Genomic DNA, 23,492 nt, shown 5'->3' with positions numbered 1-23,492 from the left:
AATGCTATTTGAGCTTTTATTATAGAGGTATGGGTAAATTCCTGTTTAAACGCAGCATAATGCTGCCTATAAAGGGGAAATGGCTAACATGTCTAAAAGGCTAATATTCAGTAAATGATATACAGCCACATGTTAAATGGAGCATGATCTGTGCTATTGTTTTGGGTAATTCAGCACGTGTTGACCGTAACGATTGGTCAAGTCATTTGAAGAGGAAAGGATTTGGTATTGCAGGCGTTGTAACTGCGTTTTTGGGTAGAATAGAAAGTAGGACATGATAAAGATTTATCTTGCATGGGTTGCACTATGACGGTGTATGACTGAAGCAAGTCAATCTTTGGAAAAAAGACACTTATTTTGCACTCGACTCATCCAAGTCTTTGTTAAGAAAATGGCTTGTAGAGTATTTTTTTTTAGTTTGTAAAGTTACATTGTTTATATATTTTGTTTTGTGATTTTGGTATTTCTTGGAACGATATTTGTTAAAATGTCCCTTTAACCACTTTGTGACCTTTTTAAATGCCTCTCCACCAAATTCTATTTTTGCTTTAGTGTGACATTTTAAGCAAAAACAACCATTACATTTGACAGTCCTTACGTAACTCTTCTTCTTTTGACAGATTTCAGTGTTGGTTGAACTTAAAACATGTAAGTAAGAACTCTGCGTTACATTTGGTTATTGGTTAAAACAGTAGGGAAGTTTTTAAAAGATCATCATTGATGTACCATACTTGTGCCAGATAGGCAGGGTTTGCACTTTTGACATGTAGTCCTGAGTTCATCATGTGTGCAACACATACGTTAGCAGATAACTTGGCCTTTCTAGGTGTGATTATTTGACTTTGTGAAATACAAACATGATTAACATATTACTTATGCCTTTAAGTTATGTAGATATTTGTTTTGTCCTTAACTATTTATTTTCATACGTGTTCCTGTGCATAGTTTTGTAAATAATTACAGGGGTTGGTTTTAAGTATTCATTTCCCTACAATTTATTGGTATTTGATGTGCATGCAATGGGGACCCTCTGCTGGTGAACTGATGAGTTGCGTCCTGCTCATGCCTGGTTTATTATTCAATAAAACCAAATACATTCCTTTTAGAATCGGTTTGTTGTGGTTTTCTTTTCTTCTTCTTTTTTTTTTTAAAAAAAATAAAAGTGGGTTTGTAGTACAAATGCTGGAATTTCTGTGAAACCATTGAATGAATCACTCCAACTCACTCACAACACTTTGGCAGAACATAAAATAATGTAGTGGGAGGATTTGTTACAGGATGGGACAGATAACGCTGTTCATCAGCACAACTTGTAAAAAGGAAACCCACTTCCTCTATCTACCTCCATATCTACGTACAATGTGCAGTCAGCCTGTCTATGGAGAGCCTGTTCACTCCCTATCTCACTCCCTATTAGCCCCATTTTACCCATTGTACCAACCCGGATTAAGTTCTCCTCTTATTAGACATTCTCTGGTGCAGTTCACGTTCTACTTCTCTGCTCTTGAAGACAGACATGCATTCACAGGATCCCTCTAAACTACGAGGGGGAAAATGCTTTACAACATGAATCTAGACGTCACAATTCAAATGGGCACCACCAGCGGATCATAACTGGACTTTTCTGATTTGTGCTGAGGATTATTTCAGATTAGTTATGGTGGAAAAGGATGGTTGTTATTCTTGTTTGGCAGCACTCCGGGTTCTGCGAGTTTCCCTCGTGGATGAACTGGAAGGACGGATTAACTCTCTGCTGGAAATCTTAGTAAATCAGGAAGTATTCACCCGTGATGACCGTGAGGAGGTTTTGTGTCAGTTGGGGCCCCGGGCAAGAGTGAGGAACGTGTTGGATATTCTGGCGTGTAAAGGCGAGGAAGCAGCTGAGATTTTTCTCTCAATTAGAAGTCATCATCAGCAAGAGGCGCAGAAACAATCCGAAGAAGGCCACACGGATCAGCCTCAATTCGTAGGTAAGTCATTCCAGAGAAACGCCCACTTTTGGAATAACAATATGACTTAAAATGTATTTTTTTTTACATTTAAAGTTAGGTTACAGTATTGGTTAACCCTTTGGCTTCATGAATCCACATAAATGAGAGCTTAATGGATTTAAAAAAAATTGTACATTTAGTCCAAACTGGTGTTACCATGAGGAGCAGTTAACACCAGTGACGACAGGGTTGTAGCACAAAATTCTGGGCCCTGTAGAAAGGTATTTTCTATGGGCCCCTCCCCACATCCACAGCTATTCATTCTAGCATCTTTTTGGGCCCTCCTCACATGAGGGCCCTTATTGTTAAGTGGTAACACCAGTGTCATGACACCAGGGGACAGACATTTTCATAATATTATTTATATTAAGTTGGTATTTTATTTTGTTATGTTATCCACTTCATATATGTGATATTGGTGTCTAATGAAAATTAGAGAGAAATATATTTTTAAACTTCAAACATGCTCTTAAACCTCCATACATGATCGTGGGGACAAGCAATCTTCTTGTACTTGGAATGTTATATAATTTGACTAAAAACAAATATTGTCCAATTCATGGCTCAAATAGGTATAAATATTCAAAGAACATGCTACATTATTAAAATATAAAAATAAAATGTGACTACAAAGTAGAGATGGCCCGATACCATTTTTTGCTTACCGATTCTGATACCTGAACTTGCGTATCGGCCGATACCGAGTACCGATCCGATACCAGTGTGTCATATATTTTATTATGTTTTAACAACTTTATACTACTATCCCTGTATGGATGTGATATGATTTCTATCTCTGTTGTCTGTCTGGCTCAGGTTAAACTCTTTGTGAAACATGAACAAACACAAACAATGAATGCCACAGAACTTTCTTTTACTCTTTATTATGTTTATTTATTTCAGGTTTATTTAACAGGGACAGTGCACACTAATAATACATAAAGAAAATGTACAGTGTGCCAGAATTAGCCAAAAGGCTATTTTACATCTGCTATCCCTGGACAGATCATACAATGTCACACCTAAAAAGATAAAAGGATTATAAAAGTACATACTGTAGAAGTTTAGTCCAATACAAGTTAAATTGACTATACATGTAAAAAGAAATGATCAAACATATAAACAAAAACAGTTGTTCAATATCACCATCACCACCAACACACATTCAAGCCACACAGTCAGTCCAACAACCTAGTAGATAACTTTATTGTCCCCGTGGGGCGGTTGGGTTTGCGGCACAATCGCAAGGCACTTTATAACAAGACATCAGACATAATACAAACAAATAATTATTATATCAGACACCGACAAACAAAAAATGAAGAATATACATCACAAGCTACAATACACTATACACCCTTGGGTATGATCAGACCAGCTGGACAACTAGCTTATTCTGACTGATTTAAGGCTTTTATGGCTTGTGGTACGAAAGAAAATCTTTATCTGTTCTTGATCAGAAGGGGTAAGCAGATGGCAGTAGTTTAAAATGTGATGCCAGGGGGTGTGTGTGGTCACATACAATGTTATTAGCCTTTCTCACCAGTTTGTCTTTGTAAATGTGTTCAATGCTCGGTAGTGTTACCCCAAGTAACTTGCTGGCAGTTAAGACTGTTTTTCTGATTGTCTTTTTCTGAGACTCAGTGGCATTTCCGAACCAGCAGATAATACAGCAAGTTAAAACACTTTCAATAAAAGCAGTATAAAACATTTGGAGCATTTTGTTATTAACATTAAAAACAAGCAGTTTCTTTAAAAAGTACATTCTTTGCTGTGTCTTAGTCTGCAGGAGATCAGTCCAAGAGTCCCATTTAAGCTTGTTGTCCAGTACAATGCCATGGTATTTGTAGTTTGTAACAACCTGAATGGCACCACCATTGATAAAAGTGTTGGTGGATTGCTGTGACTTTCTAAAATCTATGGACATTTCTTTGGTCTTATTGGTATTTAAAATTAAATGTAAATTATTGCACCATTCTAAAAAGGAGTCCTGTAGCAGACTCACTAAAGCTGTATCATCAGCGTATTTAATAAAGTGCCTATTTTGTAAAGTGCTAGTGCATGAATTTGTGTATAGAATAAATAGTAAAGGAGATAGAACACATCCTTGTGGGGAGCCTATGGATGTTGTCATCGAATCAGACAGAGATGAGCCCACTCTGACCCGCTGGACTCTACTGGTAAGAAAGTCCATGATCCAATTAATAATACCTGTATCAATAGAAAATTCACTAGCTAAAATGTCTGCAAGAATCTTAGGTTGCATAGTGTTAAAAGCAGATGAAAAATCCACAAATAAAATCTTGGCATGAGTCTTTGGTTTCTCAAGATGAGTGTGCAAAAGGTGCATTGATGTCAGAATAGCATCATCCACCCCCCTGGAGGCTTGATAAGCAAATTGCAGGGGGTCCATAAGATGGTGGGTTTGGGATACAATGTACTTCTTTACCAGACGCTCCAGGCACTTCATGACCAGAGATGTCAGTGCTATTGGTCGGAAGTCATTGGACTCTGTGGGTCTGGGCAGTTTTGGCTTTCCACAGGTTAGGGACTTTACAGATGTTAAGAGAGGAGTTAAAAATATCGGTGAACACAGGGGCTAACTGTTCTGCACAGTGCTTAAGGATATTACCACAAATGTTATCAGGGCCGCAGCTTTTCCGGGGATTACAGTGGCTAAAAAGGTGAAAGACATCCGATTGACTGATGTTTAGGACAGACGCAGAGGGTGGAGGGGGCAGCACAATGCCAGCCCCAGCATCGCTGCCACTCTCAAAGCGACAAAAAAAGCTGTTTAGCTGGTTTGCCCTTTCCAATCCCTCATCTCCAGGCAGGTTCAGGGAGGGTTTCCCTCTGCCCTTGTGTGGGACATTGGTCATGGTCTTGATCCCATGCCATGCCTCACGGGAGTTGCCTGACACTAGGGTTGCCTCAATCTTCTGTCTGTAACTGTACTTATCCAGCTGTATTTGTCTTTTTATCTGTCTCTGTATGTCCCTTTTGGCTGTGTCATCCTGATTCCAATGTGCTTTTTTCTTTTCAATTATAAGATGCTTTAATTTATTGGAGATCCAGGGCTTGTCGTTTGGAAAGATTTTAGTGTTTTTTATGGGTACGACTGTGTCTACACAAAAATTGATGTAGTGAGTTATTGTTTCTACCTCTTCATTTATCTCAAGGTATTTAAAAATGCCCCAGTGTGTGCAATCAAAACAACCCTGCAGGGCCATAATGCTGTCATTGTTCCATATTTTAACTGAGCGTTCTTGGGGCTTCTCTCGGGAACGCTCAGTTAAAATATGGAACAGTGACAGCATTATGGGTGTCATTATGGGTGTCCTCGTAGGCATAACACAAGTGACACAAACAGGCAGGACAGGAAAGACAAGCTAGCAGCAAGATTTTGTAACTACATGTAATGTTGACAGTCCTGATTACCTGTTAGCCACTTCTTTAAGTTACATTTAAAAGAAACATAAGTTTTAAAATTCCTAATGTGAGTAGGAATGAGGTTCCATTCACAAGCAGCCCTGACTGCAAAAGCTGTTTGGCCGAATGCACTTTTCCTCAACGGAACAATGCAGTCACCTCTTGCTGCACTCCTTGTGGATCTGTAAGCATTTGGTACTGCATTTACAAACTGGCTCAATACATGAGGAGCCAGTCCTGTGTGCCGATGTGGTATTGGATCGGTGCATAAACTCCAGTACTTCCCGATACCGATACCAGCTAAGATGAAAATAGAGCCATGAGTTAAACACTTGGAATAGCATTGCATCGTTCATATTACCACTACATCAGATGATTGGGTTCATAGGTTCTTCAGTTGACTTATAAGAAGAGGAGGAAGAGACAAATCACAAAAATATGTTTTTTCTTTTGCAGAGTATAACAAAGTCAAACAAAAGCATAAAGACTTACTCACACGTCGGAGTGAGAGCATGCTCTTCTACAACACTCGACACGGAGAGAAAATCCCTTTTTCCGAACACTATGTCAATCTCTTGTTGGCCGACGGACACCAGTGCTTGGAGAGAAAAAGACACGAGGTGCTGACGTTTGGACAAAAGCGACTATCTATGCAGCAGAAGTCAGCGGTGCATAGGAAAATTGCACCAGCCGAACTCTTTTCAAGCGCAAATGGAAACCGCCCAGTCAAGAAAGTTCTGGTGTCGGGGGTGGCCGGCATCGGAAAAACCATCCTGGTGCAGAAGATGCTGTTTGATTTTGGGGGAAACAGGGACCATCTTGGATTTGACTTCATCATCCACATGACATTCAGAGACCTGAATCTGATTGACAAACCTACAAACTTCCGGGAGCTGGTCTTGCGTAAAAACAGACACCTGTCTAAGGAACTGGATGCCATTTTAGCAAATGACGACAAACTGCTGATCATCTTAGACGGCTTTGATGAGTTCAGACACTACAGGAGCTGTGATGTAGACGCATTTGTGACTGAGCCAGATGAAGATGCAGAGGTGGTGGTGGTCTTTGGGAGTCTGATGCAAGGGGAACTGCTGCCCGACGCTTCTGTCATGCTCACAAGTCGACCTGCAGCCATCAACCACATCCCTGTGGGCTGCATCGACCGCTTTGTGCTCATCGCTGGCTTCTCCTTGGCTGAAGTTCAAGACTTCTTCCTACGTTATTTCCAGGACAGCGCCATTGCTGACTGCATGTTCGCAGTGGTATCAGCGAACGAACTAATGCTGACGCTGTGCTACATCCCTGCATTTTGCTACATTGTGTGCTGCATCCTCAAAGAAAGCAAACATCTGTGTGGAGAGAGCCCCAAGACCATGACAGACATTTATGTGCAGTATCTGGTGGCCTTGCTTCGCTCTCACACTCAAGCAAGAGCTGAGACATTTCGTCACGAACAAAGAGCAGGGGCCGTCCAGAAGCTGTCTGATATTGTGCTGAAGCTTGGCCGACTCGCCTTCCAGAAGCTGATGGAGCATCAGACGCTATTCTACAGCAGCGACCAAGATGTTGCAGCGTTAGAGGGATGCAGCCTGGTCAGTACCTTCCTTGACAAGACAGTGGCACAAGAGCCCGGCTGCACTGAAGAGGTTTACTCCTTTGCGCACCTTACTGTTCAAGAGTTCTTCGCTGCAGTGTATTGTGCAGTGACAGATGACCCTTTACCCGATGTACTTCCGCACACTTCAAGTCGTGCGGAGGGGTCCAACAACGGACATTTGGACCTCTTCAGTCGCTTCCTGTCTGGAATCCTCTCTGAACGCAATGCTAATCTTCTATCAAGGCAGGTGGGACTGAGTTGCAATAAAGACAAAGTGGACATCTATCGTCAGAGGATCATCAGTGAGCTTACAACGCTATGTGAGAATGGGGCCCAAATCCTAAACCATTTACACTGCCTGTTTGAGCAACAGGACCCCTCTTTGGCCCTTGCTGTGCAACCAAAGGCACTACAAGTGAATGTTAGTGATGAAACACTCTCCCAAATGGATTACAATGCCATCAAGTACTTTCTCAACCTTACAAAGGGCAATATATTAGAGCTGGATCTGACAGGGACAGGAGTAAGCTGTGAGGCACTTAGAGACATGCAGCCCCTGCTGCTCAGATGTAACAAACTTTGGTGAGTTCCAGGTAAAATGTGGTTCCCATTGTCTCATTCTCTGAAGTATCTATCGCAATAAGTTTTTTATATTTTCTCCATCAATCTTTGGAGTTAATAACATATCGCTCTACATGCATCAAAAAGTACAGTGTAAACTCCATCAGGTTGAGGAATATATAATGTGGCTTATGCACTAACTTGACTATTTTATTTTTAAGGCTTGGAGAAAACAACCTCAATATGGACACAGCTCAGGTCATTGCTGATGTGCTGCGGGCGTCAGAAAGTATAACCCACCTTGGGTAAGATAATAAATTACAGGCTTTTATTATTGATAAGAAGAAAAAAAATATCAAAAAAGATTACAAGCACTGAGCGAATATAAAGAGTACAATGATTACTTTACTTGAGAGAATAAAGAATCATCCAGACTATGTTTCACACTTCCCCATTTAGAATTGGGTGGTCCGACATCGGTGATGAGGAACTGCTGGCTCTTTCTAATGCCATACGTGTGAAAAAAAGGCTTCAAGAGTTGTGGTAAGAAACCCGTCACCCACTTCTTCTTCCCAGATTATTTAAAGGCAACCTTTGTGACCACTTTGGTAAACCTACTGTTTGGTTAACTGCACTCCAGCTCAGTCTAATAGCTATACAATTAAGCCACAAAACAAAATATATATTCCTTTGAAATGTTGTGTTGTGTGTGAGTCTCCTATTATTGAGCAGCCTTTAACATTTTTTTTTAGCTTAATGCTGACTACATTGTTAAATACAAAAAATTGTAAGCGCTTAAATGGATGGGAAGGCTTGTTTATAATTAAGTTTACACTGACCTGAAGGTTCATTGGAAAAGTGAAGAAGCCTTACCCTAAAATGAGACAAACTCTTGAAATAAGGGAAGACCTAATTGTAGGCACAAAGTGGGGCCATAGAATCTAAACAAAGACATTTTATTAATGGAGCACCAAATAATGATCTGGCCCTTTTCTATCAAAATCTACGTGACATACGGGATAAAGAGTATATTTTCATATTTGATGGTTTGCTGATTTATTGATTTATTCACATGTAAAACATTTTAAACATTGTTCAGGACATCCTGTGCTTTCACAGGATGGAGGGAAACCGAGTGAGCTATAAAGGTCTGCTGTCACTCAGGGACTTGACCCCAAACCCTTTGAAAAGAGTTGTGTGAGTGGGACTTTCAACATTAATTCTAATCCATATTTCAACAATACAAGATTCTAAAGCTTGTGTTGATTCCCTTTTCATACAGAGCCATATGGAATGACCTGACTGACACAGACCCGGAGTCCTTATGCACCCAAGAAAGCATAACTGTGAGCTTCACAGATGACGATATGTGGGCAGCGTGGGGGGAATGGGTCTTCAAAAGGTGTGAGGTCAGCAGCAACGATAAGTTAGTGACCGTACTCCACAAAGTTTGCAACATATCAGTCCATTGCTTAGAATCCCAGTGGGCAAAGACTTTCTACAAGCAACTGTTACAGCTCATCAAGCACAGGATTGAGTGCTGCACCGAGGACGACATGTGCAAGAAGCTCAAAAAGTTTGAGAGCATTTTGAACCTCTGACAGAAAGAGGACTACACTGTCCTCGAGCTATAAGCTAGAAACTAGAGATCAAATGTCTGTTTGATGCTGAGTACTTCGTCTGTAACGCATTAATTGTGGAGGACGAAAAAGGTTAATAAAAACAGGTTGGCCAGTACGGGGATCGAACCCGCGACCTTGGCGTTATTAGCACCACGCTCTAACCAACTGAGCTAACCGGCCACGTATAGATTTGTCACATGAAATGTGTTTTGTCTGTACAACACGGATTATGTGCCTAAGCTTTTAGTATTCTACATATTATGCTGTCCAGATAAAACTTTTCTATTGTTCCGTTACTTTCTCTCTTAACATAAGGTTATGGTAGCTACCTCTTGACCAACAACACGGCTCTTCTCTCACACTCCCGCATAACACATAGCTAGATAACACGAATAGATACACGGTTAAAAATAATTATGAAAATATGCCTCAGAATATGTTGGCTAAACGTTAACGTTACTGTAAAAGTCTCATAAAACTACATGTTGAGTAGAGCTCTGATGTGGTGTTTTTTTATCTTCCAAATAAAAGCACAAACAATGTCACATGCAAGCGAAACTATTAATGTTACACTACGCTGACTATTTCTAATAACCTATTTATTTTTTTATTTATAAAGACACTTTATTACCGTATGTCTGTTTCGTATTTATTTTAATTTCGAACGTCAGTGCGTCTCGTGTGTTCCGTTGTTATGGAATGTACTATTTAATTTAAACAACATTGTGATCAGATGTATTGTAACTTGTGCTCAACTGTCAATAAAATTTTGAAACTTCAATGCACACAATGTTTATTTTTATTTTATTTTGGAGTAATTTACCGGAAGCAGTTTAAACTGCTTGCCCTGATATGACGAATTCATTCTGCGACATCTCACTGAACGAAGTAATGCCGTTTATATGAAGTTAGCCAGCAAGCTAACTCGTTTTCTGTTATATTGTATGCAGCGCGTCCAACTAGAGTGTTTCATCGTCTCAAATTTGGTGAGTCCTGAACAGTTTTATGTCAGTTCAATCTTAAGTGAAGGGTTGGCGGATTTTGAAAAGCAGTGGCAGCGACTGCATCATTTTTTTTTAAATGTCACTACCCGCGAATTGACATACTGTGACGTTAATGTTACTAACATCAGCAATTGTTTGCTAAAGGTAGCAAACCGTGGTGAAACGAGTCTTATTCATTTCAATTTTCTTATTATTTGAACAAAAAACTGTGAATTTGACTTTATGTAAAGTCAGGACATTTTTTATATATATAATAAATAAATAAATATATATATATATATATATATATATATATATATATATATATATATATATATATATATATATCCAGTAACACTACTTCACATAGTGTGATTTAGTCCACTAACATAGTCTTTATATGGAAGTACACGCTAACACACTAACGTTCAGCTTATTTAGCTAACTAACGTTAATGTGCCTTTTTATAAGTGTGCATGTTACTGACCGGTGTTGCAGTCCCCGCCGCAGGATGATTGACACGGAGAGGGGAGCTGATGATGCTGGTACAGCAGAAACCAGCAGTAAGAACAAGGAGACAGAAAAGAAGAAGAGGTCCCGTGTCAAACATCTGCTGGGTGATGTGAAGAAGCAAGTGGAGTTCTGGTTCGGAGACGTCAACCTTCACAAGGACCGCTTTCTCAAAAAAGTCATTGATGAGTCAGAGGACGGATGTAAGGGACTATCAGTAATGCGCTACATTCATATCAGTCATGAATCATTGAATGCTAATACTAATGCTGTACTAAATGGGTTATTTGTTTTCAGATGTTGATATATCTGTGTTGGCGAGCTTCAATCGAATGAAGAGGCTGACCAGTGACACCAAGCTGATTGCGAGAGCGCTGAAAAATTCATCTGTAGTTGAGGTACTGTGAAGTTAATATTGTCCATTTCATTTTAAATATTTTAATATTTTGAGAAGTTGTAAAAGGCTCCAAACAATTGTCAAATGAATGCATTGAACACAAATGTTTTTTTTTTTTTTTTTTTAGGTTAACCTCGAGGGAAATAAAGTAAGGCGTCAGCTTCCGATTGGAGACGTACCAAATGATGTTGACAGCCGCACAGTCTATGTGGTAAAAATAGTTTTATGTTCTTATTTTAATTTGATTTTCTCTGAAATGTTTGGACTACATTTACAGGAGTGAACAATATTTTATCTATAGTGCAACGTGTTCATTTACTTGCGTCCATAAAGATTGTTGTTTCCTCGGAATAGTAAATAATGCACTTTACATTGAGCTCTTTTCTGTGGGGAGACTCACAGACTTATTTGCTGGTTAGTTGGCAAACATGATATGCCTGTCAGAATGAAGAGAATACTCTTGGATCATAAAATGAAACAATTTTTATTTTATTTTTTTACAAGGAACTTTTGCCCAAGGATGTGACGCACAGCTGGATAGAGAAAGTGTTCACAAAATGCGGGAATGTGGTTTATGTTAGCATCCCCAGATACAAGACTACTGGCGACAGCAAGGGTTTTGCCTTTGTAGAGTTTGAGACGGAGAAACAAGCACAGAAAGCCATAGAGGTGATAACTTATTACTATTTTGCCATTTTCTGAAATCTCTGATAATTCAGTCTGTCAGCCAGTGTTTGTTTTTGGCAGGAAGAAAACTCATGAAAATGTTTGATCTTTGAAACAGATGCTCAACAACCCCCCTGAAGATGCTCCCAGGAAGCCAGGGATTTTCCCCAAGACGAAAAGTAGGAAGCCCATCCCTCTGCCAGCTGACAATCCACCATCAGGTACAATTAATTAAAATGCATTTCTTTTACGGCACTGCTTCTCTCTACCTCCTATAAACTTGCTGTTGGTGCAATTGGTTGCATTGATCTCCATGTATTGACTTTGATTTGCTACAGGTGAAGAAGAGGAGAAGAGAAAGCGGAAGAAGAAGAAAAAGAAAGAAGGCGCCACAGTACAGACTCCTGCTGAAGAAGCCAAAGAGCAGGCGATGGAAGCAGAGCCGACGGAGCAAAAGAGGAAGCGCTCAGCAGCGGGTGATTTTGAATCGGGGGTCGTCGGCGCCCAGAAGACACCGGACAAACTGTCCGAAAAGAAAAGACGACGGTCGCAAACGGCAGAGGGATCTGAAGGTGAAGTACCATCTAAGATAAGGAAGACGAGTGAAAGTGAAGCTGGAGAAAAGAAAGATGTAACCAAGACTAGTAAGTGATCACAGCATCTGCTGCTCCTTAATCCAGAAGTAGTACAAATATATTTTCTTCCTTCCTATCCATCCCCTTTTCTTTTTCTTTTTCTTTTACATTCGCTCTCTTTGCTTTTTCTTTTCACAAAGTCTGAAAATACATGCAGTCTGATGTAGAGCTGGGCGATATGGAGAAAATCAAATATCCCGCTATATTTTTTTTTTTTAACAAATACCTCTATCGATGTTGTGGTGATATTGTAGTGTTGACACTTGGTGCTTTCACATAATATTTACACAATGAGATTTTTGATAAATAATCATCAGTTATGTTGATATAATGACTAAGTGCGTAAAGGCAAATAATAGAACAGTTTTAACAGTCTGGTAAGTTCAGAAAATGACATCACTTTACTGTAATGTAGCCTTTTAAAACCAGGAAAAGACAACACTTATGTCATATCAGGATATTACGATATCCAAAATGTAAGACGATATCTAGTCTCATGTCACGATATCGATATAATATTGATATATTGACCAGCCCTAGTCTGATGGTGAGTTTTTACAGCAATGAAACTGTGAGTTAGTTGTTGTGTTAACTGGGTGATTCCCCTTTTTAGATCCACCTGCTAAAAGTGACACAGACAGAGGGGTTGAGGAAGGGAAAGAAAACTGCGATGATTCAACAGTTAAAGCAAAGAGGAAGAGAAAAAAGAAACACAAGGAGAAACTGAAAATCGGGGAAGAAGTCATCCCATTACGGATTCTATCAAAGTAAGATGCCACATCCCTTTTTTCTTCATGTGTCAACAAAGAATGAATGAATAAGTGAAAACCCCTTTTCAGAACTAGGACTTTAACACACTGATGGATGTCTTTGTTCCTCTTTTGTCCACGCTAAGGAAAGAGTGGCTGGAGTTGAAAGATGAGTATCTGACCTTGCAGAAGTGCAGCATGAAGTCCCTGAAGAAGTGCATTAATGAGATCGATCACAAGAAGCACAAGAGTCCAATGGAGACAGACAATGAGCCTCAAGTTGGAAACGGTGAGTTTTGTCTCCACTAATCCTCCCAGGGATTCTGCTTCAGATGGACTAACTGCAGACTGCCAAAATTGGGGACAAAACACTAGTGGTGCCCAGAGGAGTTGCAGTCAGTCTTGTTACTTGTAGCATTTAAATCCCTGCCCTAAGCAGGAGCGATTTTGGCAATTGTAAGTGAATCACTTTTTGATATTCCCGTGTGTTGAAAAGAAAAAGATGTGAAGATATGATATAAAAACAAAGAGTGGATGCTGACGTTTCTGAGTACATTGAAAGTAATTGTCCTGGAACTTTAGTGGGAAAGATGCATTTTACATGCAATAACATCCGTGAAGATGACATGAAGCAGACTGATCTCATGAAGTGGCGTATGTATGACACGCCAATTCTTATGCCATTTTGGTGCGTTATCAAGATGCACAATCGCTTTTTAGCATGTTTATCAACGCAATTCGCCCGCCATTGACCTACGTTACGGGTGAATTTTTGCCGTAGCAAGTAGTATAAAGAGACGTAGGTATGTAGGTCTGCGTAAGGAGGTTGGATGGGATGGATGGATGGATGGATGGATGGATGGGTAAAACACAGGACTTAAACCCAGGAGAGCCGGGATCGCGTCCCACGTGTAGTGATTTTCAGCAGTTTTTTTTGTTTTTGTTTTTTTGTTTTGTTTTTTTAAGTCTTCCCCAATGTTTCTTTCCTAAACCCAACCGTGTATTGTTTTCCTAAGCGTGTTTTTTGTGTGTTACTAAAGCCTTTCCCTGTTCTTTTCCTAAACCCAACCTTTTATTTATTTATTTTTTATTACACGCAAGTGACGTTGTTCTCGCGATAGTATGTCACGTTCTCGCGAGAACACGCATACCCACGTCACAATCTCAGTATGCTTTATGGCGATGCCGCATGGTGGGTATGTTTACATCCGCTGGATACAGCGTAGACATACACGTGGATAGCTGAAAATGCGTACAGATAACACGCCATTTGGCTTTAGGAAAGTGGCGTGTATGTTTACACAAAGTCATGATGCCATGTTGCATCCCAGTATTACTCCAAAAACATAAAATCTTAATACTTAATAATAACCAGTTGCTGATAGTAATTAACATATGTGCAAGGTGGGTTCAGTTTAGTTTGATGAAGTCATGTTGGTTTGTGGTTTTCTTCTAGTTGAGAAGAGTGACAAAAGTGAGAAAGCGTCTAACCTGGGCCCTCAGTTTACCAGTGGTGTCATCATGAAGATTACAGACAACAAGCCGTTACCAGGGAGGAAGTTCATCAAGGTACAGAATAACTCGGCCCACTCTCATCAGCCCTACTGGCAATTATCATCATCATCATCAGCAGCTGTATTTGGTTATCAAATCATAAAAAACAATGACTAACAAAGCTACTTTTCATTTTCTAACAGTTAAGTCAAGGCTGTTTTTTTGTTGTTGTTTTTTTTAGTTCCTATTACAATATCTATATTTTCATTTAAGAAATTAAAATAATTTCCATCACTTTCAGTTGAAAGCTGACCTATACATTGTTTGGATATACACATTTCCAAAACACCTTTTGGATAATTAAGTTTCTGAGATGGTTAAAGGGCATAATATCACAGAATGAAGGAGAGCCTCTCCTGTGGATTCAGAGCCAAATAGTTAATCAGGTTTTGTAATGCAACAATTTGGAATAGAAAAGTATCCTGTAACATCCTCTATCCAGTTTGGCATATATTACAGATAATTGATTGCTAAAAATGGTACCTTTTTTGATATTTAAGAAAGTTAGGATCAACCGCTTCACTGTGCGAGTCTGTTCCTCATTCATTCATTCATTCATTCATTTAATTATCATTACCAAGTGAAGCGAATGTGCACAAGACAATTAAATGTCATAAAGACCTGTAAAGATTATTAACCAAAGTTTTTTTTTTTTTTTTTTTTTGCTTGTTGGTGGATTATTTTATGCAGGATGCTTTGTGCAAAATATCCCCAGTGGCGTACATTGACACTTTGGAAGGAGACGCTGAGGGTCACATCCGCTTTCACACCCCAGAGGACGCTAAAGCCATTAGTGACGCCAGAGCAGAGCTGCAGAAAGAACACAGCTGGAAGCTCGAGATCCTCGCAGGTATGACCTTCTTATTTCCTTATTTCAAGGTAGAATGACCTCCTTATCCTCTCCAGGTGAGGACAGAGATGTGGATGACTGAGCTGGTTTTTCATAATTGACGACGGTGAAAATAATGTATTGGGACAGTGCTCATCAGCTCGGGTCAAGTTCTGTGTTTTTTTTTCTTTTTTTTTTTTTTCTTCAAAAGGTTTCTTAAGAATTGTTGATTTTGAATTTCGAGTCACGAGTATGATATTAATATAATTAATTTCTATTCAATGCCTTTTTTTTTTAAAGGTGACCATGAACAAAGGTACTGGCAGAAGATCTTAGTGGACCGCCAAGTCAAGCTGAATCGTCCAAGGGAGAAGAAGCGGGGTACAGAGAAGGTGAGCTCACGCTTTACATTTTTAAATAGAAAATTACATATATATACATGTTACTGTGCACAGCAGTATATTATTGATCTTTCCAGTTTGAGTATGTAAACAATATGTTTACAGTAAGTAATTTAATAAGTAAGTACAATAATTGTAATGCAGACTTCATATACAAAGTTTCATATGGTAACATACAGAATGCACAAAGGACGGACAGGATTAGGAGGCATGTTTTTGAAAACGGCTTACCTCGAATCCAATCTATTTTTGCATATGGACTAATACCTGGAATCGTTTTGGCATATAAACCCACACAGTCACATACCATCACCACAGTTAAAGCAGTGCCTGCTCCCATTGCTCATTTGCTATCACATCTAATTTCTTATTTCCTTGTCACACTTCAGCTCATATCCAAAGCTGAAAAAATCATCCTCGCCCGGGCCAAGGAGGCTCATAAGCACATCCGTTTCCAAGAAGACTGACAGCTGCTGAAAGTAATTTTTTTGACAACCATACATATGTTTAACTATGTGGACTTTACATGATGATGAATGCGTACTTAGCTGGAAGAGAACTGAATGAAAACTAGTTAAGTGTAAACTAGTTAACATGTCTCCTTATTTTTAGTTTGCACTGTAGCGCCCAAGATAATGTGGAATGCTGCTATGCATATAGACTGTTTTGGCAACATCTTTTTGATTGCTAACTTTTTTTTTTTTTTTTTTTTTAAGCTTCTGTATATGATGTAAATATGATTGATTTGACAGTTCTCCCAGTTAAGACGTGGACAAGTCATGGCATTTCCTTTTGAGGATATTTGCCCCTTTTTGTTTTTTTAATAAAAAATGTCATTTGACTAGTACAGTATTTATTGCCTTATATAACACAGTTGTGCTTTTTATAAAGTTTGTGTGAGCGGAAAAAATGTATGTCATAACAGGAACAATGGACATCGACTTTCATGTACTCACTCCCAACTATTACTGTAAATGATTGTAGTTTTAGATGGAGCGTTCGCCCCAGATTAAAGGTTAGAACACTGGGTCCAAATTTGCCGATTCTGCAAAGTCAGATGTTTCAGTTTCAAAAATGTTTATATACGCACCATTCATTAATTGGTGTGATAGACCACATTTAACGGTCTAACTCGTTTCCCCAACGAAATATGAAATGTCTGCAGTTAAGTAGATTGCATAACGCTCAACATGGCTGTGGAGTATCAGTGAGATGCTCATCAGTATAAAAATAGCTGCCATTACATAATCTCAGTATGCTTTATGGCTTTTTATTGGTGTGAAGGCAGAAGCTGCTCGAGGTGATGGGTGGCAGCCCGCATCTCGTCATCGGCCTGGTCTCTAGGAAAGCTTAGCTTCTGCTTAAAACCATGCAGCCGAGTATTTGGTCGGGGGGGTCCTCACAAATTCCACTGTCGGCCCAAGTCACCCCTTTGTCCAGAGAGGTGGTCCAGTACATCCTGGATTCTTCATTCCCATTGGAGATACGTTCCAAGCAGGAAACCTGAGTGGTGGCATCACAGTTGGAATGACAGACTGCAGTCTCATTCACTTTGGGACGAAGGCTACTGGGCCAGTCCATCGCTGCTTTACGGACAATGGGGAAGCGCCGCGGTGTGTTCCAAGTTTTGTAATCCTCCTTCATGGTAGTCGTTGCCTGAAAGGGCTCCTTGCTTTTCTCCATGGTTTGCTTAGACGGCAGGAACGGTTTGGTGCGCTGGCACTTGTGTGCCGTGTAGTCTGCGTGTGTTGTGGAGAGGAAGTCGTCGTGATCTGCCGGTGGACTGGATTTTTTGGCTTTGCCTTGGCCGTGGAACTTGTTTTCAAGGGACCAGGTCTTGAATTGCTGAAAGAATTCCCTGGCTTCGTCAGAGAGTTCTTGTTTCATGTCCCGAGCCACCTTTGGCTTCGGGGGCACAGCAGCCTGACACGGCAGGCCTTTGGTTTGGCACACAGGCTTCTCCGTGCGTGTCCTAGGCTGCACTGGATGTTTGACATAATCAAATCTGTAGCTGGTGACGCTTTCAAAAGGTTGTGGTTCATGGGAGTGGCCTTCTTTGGATGCGTTGTCTGTGGCACCTAATCCTTCGTTGGCTCTCAAGCTGTCAGCCAGTTTAAATGGCTTTCGCTTGTTTACTTTCCATGCTTGGAAATCCTCTGAAAATAAGAGAGTGGATTTTAATCAGGATGTGTATACTTGTTTCATATTTCTGCAATGTATGACTCTACTGATGTTCAAACTGCTTACTTTGGTACACTGTTGTGTAGTCCTCCAACTTGGATGCCAACTGGTTCACTACAAGGTGTACATGATTTTGTGTGGCGCTGCTGCATCTGTTGTCTTTGGGGGGCAAAGATGGCTGTGGGGCCTTTGGGGGATGTTTTATCCATTTTTGGGTCACATAGTATGATCTGAAACATGTTTTAATGATGTGAGATTTGCCTTTTTCTTTTTTCTTGCTTTTTAAAAAATCCAGGTAGGGTTTCAAACATCCACAATTCTCTCGATGCTTTGTAAATACAGTGCTAACCTAATTGCTGTCAAAAAAGAAAAGTTTGTAATTGGCATCACTCTGCCTCACCCACCAGGAACATCAATCTTCGCAGTGAAGTTATGGTCGTTTTACTAAAATGGGTCTCGTGAGATAAGACACATTAGACACTTCATATCTTACCTAATAGTGGTCATGTCGTCACTCGTCTCCTTCAGTGGATGGTTAGGGTCTTTCTGTGTTGAGCTTGAGATGACGGCCTCGTGGCCGTGAGGGCAAAGAAACCTCTCCTGGTACTCTGTGGTCATGGCGGCCCCTGGCTGGGCTGTCTGAGAGCCGGAGGGCTTCCTGGACATCAAGGCAAGGCAAGTTTACACTTTCACCAACGAGGGAATTGTGCTTTAACCCACATTGGACATATAGAGGCATCAAGAAGTACAATGAAACACAAGGCAATGTAAAAAAAAAAAAAAATGAAGAATGAGAAGATAAAAAGCAAAAATGGAATAAAACGCAAACTGAGAGTGCCTAAAAGCACTTAAAATGCTTTTAAGCATCTAGTTTTACAACCAGCATAAAGCCTTGTCAGAGTAAGCCCGGATCAGACATTTATATAATACAATAAAATAAAAAATACCCTACCACTAAGTCAGATAATTCTATTGAAAATAGAGGAAATTTTGAAAAAATACAAGCAGGTGACTAAGCTAGTATTATGGATTTTCTTCCTGAAAGGCCAACCAAAATAGCAATATTTCCATAAATAAAACATTAAAAATAGATCGACTTACCTCACGGATGTGGCTCCTTGGTTACCGTTTTGCTGGCTTATGGTTTTTGGGTGCATCGCTCGGCGGGCGGTGCACCCTGTGGCTTTTCTTTTTTCTAGGCGTCCTGTAGCGCAGAGTTGTAGCAGCCTGCTCTGTGACTCTGTGCTGCAGGGCAGACCTACAGCGTCTAAATTATTGACCGGAGGAACATGGGGAGTGTGTTGAACGAGTGTACACGCAGCGGCCGAGAGCTTCTAAAAATAAACACCAGTGGATTACTCTCTGATGCGGGCCGGTTGTTAGGGCGCTGAGAGTGATGATGCGCTATTTTTTTTTTTTTTTTTTTTGTTTTTGGCGCGCGAGGATTCCAAACCTCCTGTAGTCATGTTTTGAAAAGTATACAAAGTAGGCAATCAGCCTATGCGAGATTATGTTGCTTTTACGGACTGTTTTTTTTTTTTTTTTTTTCCAGTTATGTTGCAACGTGACTCGGTCGCAGGACTCCATCTGTCACTTTGTAGTCATGTCCAAAAAAAGAGAGGGATGATTCTCTTAATACATCCATGCGTGAACTACACACGTATGTCGTCATGGGGATATGGCAAAGCACAAATGTTAAATTATGCATTATTGAACCTACAAGATCAAATGCAATGCTGTGTTTGTCCACTAGATGGCGTCCAAAGCTTTAAAGAATACGTATTGAGATGCCATTAGGTCCACAATAGAAAATAACAATTTTACTTTGGAGTATTTTCTTTGGCAGGTACATTAAAAGATTTTTTTTTTAATACATTGTATGTTAATAATAAAATATTGTTGCAATCTGGCTTCAAATAAGAATTGGGCTTGAGTTAAACCATATATTTTATGGGTTACAACCACAGCTGTAAACTGGTCTTTAATTTGCACCTACATCAGCATAAAAGCAGAAGAGGAATAAAAGGGATGTGACAGGAGAGGTCAAGAAACCATATGCCTATACAATGGACCTGCCCTCATCTTAAGAAATAAACTAAACTAGCCTTATAGATAAAACATGATTTAGCAAAATGCAAATAAATATAGTCAGCAGACAATCGTGAAAAGAACAGCAAGGAAAGTCAGCCTGTCTAGTTATCAATCTTTTTAGATTGTCATTTTAGTATTTTGTACTGATGTTCAGTACTCTTTGGTTAATCTAAACCTTAGTCATAACCCTGAGTATTGAGTGTTTCTTATAGAACTGTATTGTTGACGGGGTGGAAAAGTCTCTGAAGCAGCATTTAGGCTGCCAGCGGCCTCATAGATTTTCAGTTGCAGGGGAAAAATTGATATATTAGCCGCCTTGTAAATGAATAAACTAATTATTGGATTCATTTAGCAAAACAGGGCTGAACAAAGGGAGTTAATGAGCTGTAAAAATAGCATTTGTAGACACAAACCTTGATTAATAGCCTACCTGTTCAAAGTAGCTGTACATCAAATGGACGCTAGTAACATTCATACAATTAACATAGTCAAAGCGAGATAAGTACTGGACATGCTGTCCATCTGTAGTTTTTAATAAAGGTTTTTTTTCCCACTTATACTGGCTGATTAGCCCTGTGCTCAGGTGGAGGTTTGGAACGGCATGAGATCAGAGGACTCAATCTACCAAAAATCCTAACATGTGCTGCTAAAATAAGCTAAGCTAACAGGAGAGTGAAGGAGATGCCAATCAAGCAGTCTTTTGCCTGAACAGGCCTCATCAGGTAAGATAACTAATATCACATGTGTGCATTTACCATCTCCAAATCTCTTGGATTTTTCTCTCACTGTATGAAGCATTATTGGTATACAGCTGCACTCCAAGCCTGCAGATTATGCAACAAAACTATAACTTCAGTGTCTCATTTTCAATGTCTATTAATGAATTTAAAGTGCTTTAGGATTGCTTATGTTAATTTGCTTCTGACATTGCAATACATTAGTTCTCCTGAATGGATGTGGGTGTACTCAAAGTTTAGGAATGTAGAACTGTTAAGAGCTAATTTATTAATCTAATTATTGTATAATATACTTTATTATTTGGGGAACAAAAAGAAAAAGACAAACTGTCCATATAAACGATCAGTCAAATCCACATTGATAACTCAGACCTGGACTGTGCACTCCACTCACATCCTTCGGTCTTTCTGAGTGGAGATCACTTTTCACAGAGAAACATTAAAATGCAAAAAGGCTGGAAAGTGGAACCTCAGAATAAGAAGTCAGGAGTGTGGGGAGGTTTATGGATATTTGAAGTCCTTTCCCATTAAGATTTACTGACTGCACACATGTATGAAAAATGCCTTCTCTATTCAGCGTCACTCAAAATAAATTTTAGCATCTTGGAAACTGGTGAGCAGTGCAGAGGGATAACTCCAAACTAGCTCAAAACAGTCTGAATTCAAATTGCGTCCTTCAGTACTGTTGCAGAGGGAACCATATTTGTACTGATGCTTATCTGAGACCCGTAAATATATTAGATTATCATTGTGCCATTCAGACATGGGCGTGTATTAGTATTAGAGATGGTCCAATACCGATACCAGTATCGGCTCCGATACTGCCTAAAACGCTGGTATCGGTATCAGGAAGTACTGGAGTTTATGCAACGATCCGATACCACGTAATAAAGCCCTAAAGAAAATCTACGTAAAAGTAGTTTATTTATGTTTTTTTTTTCCGTTATAACTGACTGTCTGTCAAACTGGATAATAAAAGAAAGTTCTGTGGCATTCATTGTTTGTGTTTGTTCATGTTTCACAAAGAGTTTAACCTGAGCCAGACAGACAACAAAGATAGAAATCATATCACATCCATACAGGGATAGTAGTATACAGTTGTTAAAACATAATAAAATATATGACACAATGGTATCTGATCGGTACTCAGGCATCGGAATCGGTATCGGGAAGCAAAAAAATGGTATCGGGCCATCTCTAATTAGTATTGTATAAAATATTTACTCATTCTTCACTTCTGTCAGTATTTGAGATTGGAACCCTGCAGGAATTTCTCAGAAGGACCATCTGACAGGGGGACTTTTACCACCTATTCCTAGTGCTGCTGGGCATTCTCCGCGCTCTTCTCTCTGCATGATGTCCACTGAACACAAGCGATCAATAAGTTGTGCTCCTGTCTCGTGTTTGACAGTATATCGAGTGCCTCTATCCACCCAACCCATAGAAAGAGAGCTTTTAGATTTCCGTGCGTTTTTACGCAGCGCCATGGCCACAACAATGCGTTAACGTTGCCATACATTAACTGCAGAACATACAGTTCTTCAATTTTAAACATATAAATCCCATGCATGATTTATTATATTTGCTGTATTGCAGTGCCCTTACAGTAAAACATGTTTTAAAAAATGCAACTAATTGCCTCTTTACGCAGCATTCCGTTGGAGATCTGACAGGAATACAATATAACTGCACTTTATGTCAACTAATGGCAATTGTGGTCGACTGTAGGAGCGCAAAAGGAGCGGGTCAATAAATTATGTTAATCAGTCAGGGCAGATTGGAGGCGTGTTGTTGCCGTAATGAGGGGGAGCATGCCTGCACCGTGGAAAAGCTCCGAGTGGCAATGCTGTCTCCACTACACGCGCGCTGCCTTCGATTCCCCCAGCCTCTCTTTCTACTTTATTGTGCATAATAGCAATTCCCTCTGCAGCAGGCTACTGTGCACAGGGCTCAGTGCAACAAGTTTACAGGAGCCGTCAGTACAGGTAGACTTGATTTTGGCTGGAGCGGAGTGGCGCTCCACTCATCCTTCTGTCGCTGTCACTACAAGTCACTGTACGTAAACGCCGCGTCGCAGGCACACACTCACACAAACACGCACACACACTGCACAGAGCAGAACAGTGTGCCATAAATTCGTGACTCCGCGCCAGATGCAGTTCGCTCCCAACAAGCGCGTGTAGGTGTAGTTAATATGGAGATCGCGGAGGCAAGAGGAGCATCTAAGTGCGTGGAAAAAATGGAGAAAGAAGTGGCGCCTCAGAAGCGACAACATTGCGGCACAACAGTGCTGAACATTATCTCGTATTTGTGCTCAGTGGCGTCCATCGCCTTTTGCATTTTTCTGAGCATTAACACAGCTGATTTGAAGAACCGGGTTGTGGATTTGGAGAGTGGGAATGACGAGCACACCTTGATCCGTGCCCCTGGCTACTCCATGGGTCATTTTAATTCATTGATTGAACAAAGAGTGGATGAGCTCCTCTCACAGGTAAGATTGACTCTTGCACTTGCTTTTGCTAATTGTTTTTACGCATTTACTTGCCCTTAAACTGATAC

At 40.0% G+C, this 23,492-nt stretch overlaps 4 protein-coding genes and 1 non-coding gene across 7 annotated transcripts in view; 3 read left to right on the top strand and 2 right to left on the bottom strand.

Moving 5' to 3' along the window:
• The first annotated feature begins 1,462 nt into the window (after positions 1 to 1,462).
• LOC114545410 (NLR family CARD domain-containing protein 3-like) lies at positions 1,463 to 9,218 on the top strand. Its single transcript, XM_028563681.1, has 6 exons — positions 1,463 to 1,970; positions 5,877 to 7,599; positions 7,800 to 7,883; positions 8,038 to 8,121; positions 8,698 to 8,775; positions 8,861 to 9,218. The coding sequence occupies exons 1-6, from the start codon at positions 1,658 to 1,660 to the stop codon at positions 9,177 to 9,179; spliced, it is 2,601 nt and encodes an 866-aa protein (XP_028419482.1). The 5' UTR covers positions 1,463 to 1,657; the 3' UTR covers positions 9,180 to 9,218.
• An 88-nt stretch (positions 9,219 to 9,306) lies between these two features.
• On the bottom strand, positions 9,307 to 9,380 carry trnai-aau (transfer RNA isoleucine (anticodon AAU)). Its single transcript has one exon. It is a non-coding gene; the product is annotated as a tRNA-Ile (tRNA).
• Positions 9,381 to 9,999: 619 nt separating this feature from the next.
• Positions 10,000 to 16,771, top strand: larp7 (La ribonucleoprotein 7, transcriptional regulator). Of its 3 annotated transcripts, none has more exons than XM_028564452.1 (13): positions 10,000 to 10,186; positions 10,694 to 10,896; positions 10,991 to 11,091; positions 11,218 to 11,301; positions 11,595 to 11,759; positions 11,875 to 11,977; positions 12,095 to 12,400; positions 13,005 to 13,158; positions 13,287 to 13,429; positions 14,597 to 14,709; positions 15,385 to 15,544; positions 15,824 to 15,915; positions 16,314 to 16,771. In XM_028564452.1, exons 2-13 carry the CDS (start codon positions 10,695 to 10,697, stop codon positions 16,389 to 16,391), a joined length of 1,701 nt encoding a protein of 566 aa, XP_028420253.1. In that variant the 5' UTR covers positions 10,000 to 10,186; position 10,694; the 3' UTR covers positions 16,392 to 16,771. The 3 variants fall into 3 exon arrangements, with proteins under 3 accessions (XP_028420253.1, XP_028420251.1, XP_028420250.1); XM_028564450.1 differs by having other exon boundaries at positions 10,655 to 10,896; XM_028564449.1 differs by having other exon boundaries at positions 10,001 to 10,186; positions 10,682 to 10,896.
• Positions 16,772 to 17,149: 378 nt separating this feature from the next.
• Positions 17,150 to 19,484, bottom strand: saxo2 (stabilizer of axonemal microtubules 2). The gene is made up of 4 exons (XM_028564453.1): positions 19,207 to 19,484; positions 18,599 to 18,763; positions 18,172 to 18,335; positions 17,150 to 18,080 (listed from the first exon to the last, which is right to left on the bottom strand). Exons 1-4 carry the CDS (start codon positions 19,260 to 19,262, stop codon positions 17,275 to 17,277), a joined length of 1,191 nt encoding a protein of 396 aa, XP_028420254.1. The 5' UTR covers positions 19,263 to 19,484; the 3' UTR covers positions 17,150 to 17,274.
• Positions 19,485 to 22,773: 3,289 nt separating this feature from the next.
• The window catches only part of col25a1 (collagen type XXV alpha 1 chain), a 147,981-nt gene continuing 147,262 nt past the window's right edge, over positions 22,774 to 23,492 (top strand). The window contains exon 1 of the mRNA XM_028563680.1: positions 22,774 to 23,424. Coding sequence (XP_028419481.1) covers positions 23,128 to 23,424 — 297 coding nt within the window. The 5' untranslated portion in view covers positions 22,774 to 23,127. The remainder of the gene's footprint in view (positions 23,425 to 23,492) is intronic.

This window comes from Perca flavescens, chromosome 19 (genome assembly GCF_004354835.1).
Source record: "Perca flavescens isolate YP-PL-M2 chromosome 19, PFLA_1.0, whole genome shotgun sequence".
Taxonomy (NCBI): domain Eukaryota; kingdom Metazoa; phylum Chordata; class Actinopteri; order Perciformes; family Percidae; genus Perca; species Perca flavescens.
The sequence above is the reverse complement of the archived record's forward strand: the minus strand, read 5'-3'. Positions and strand labels throughout refer to the sequence as shown.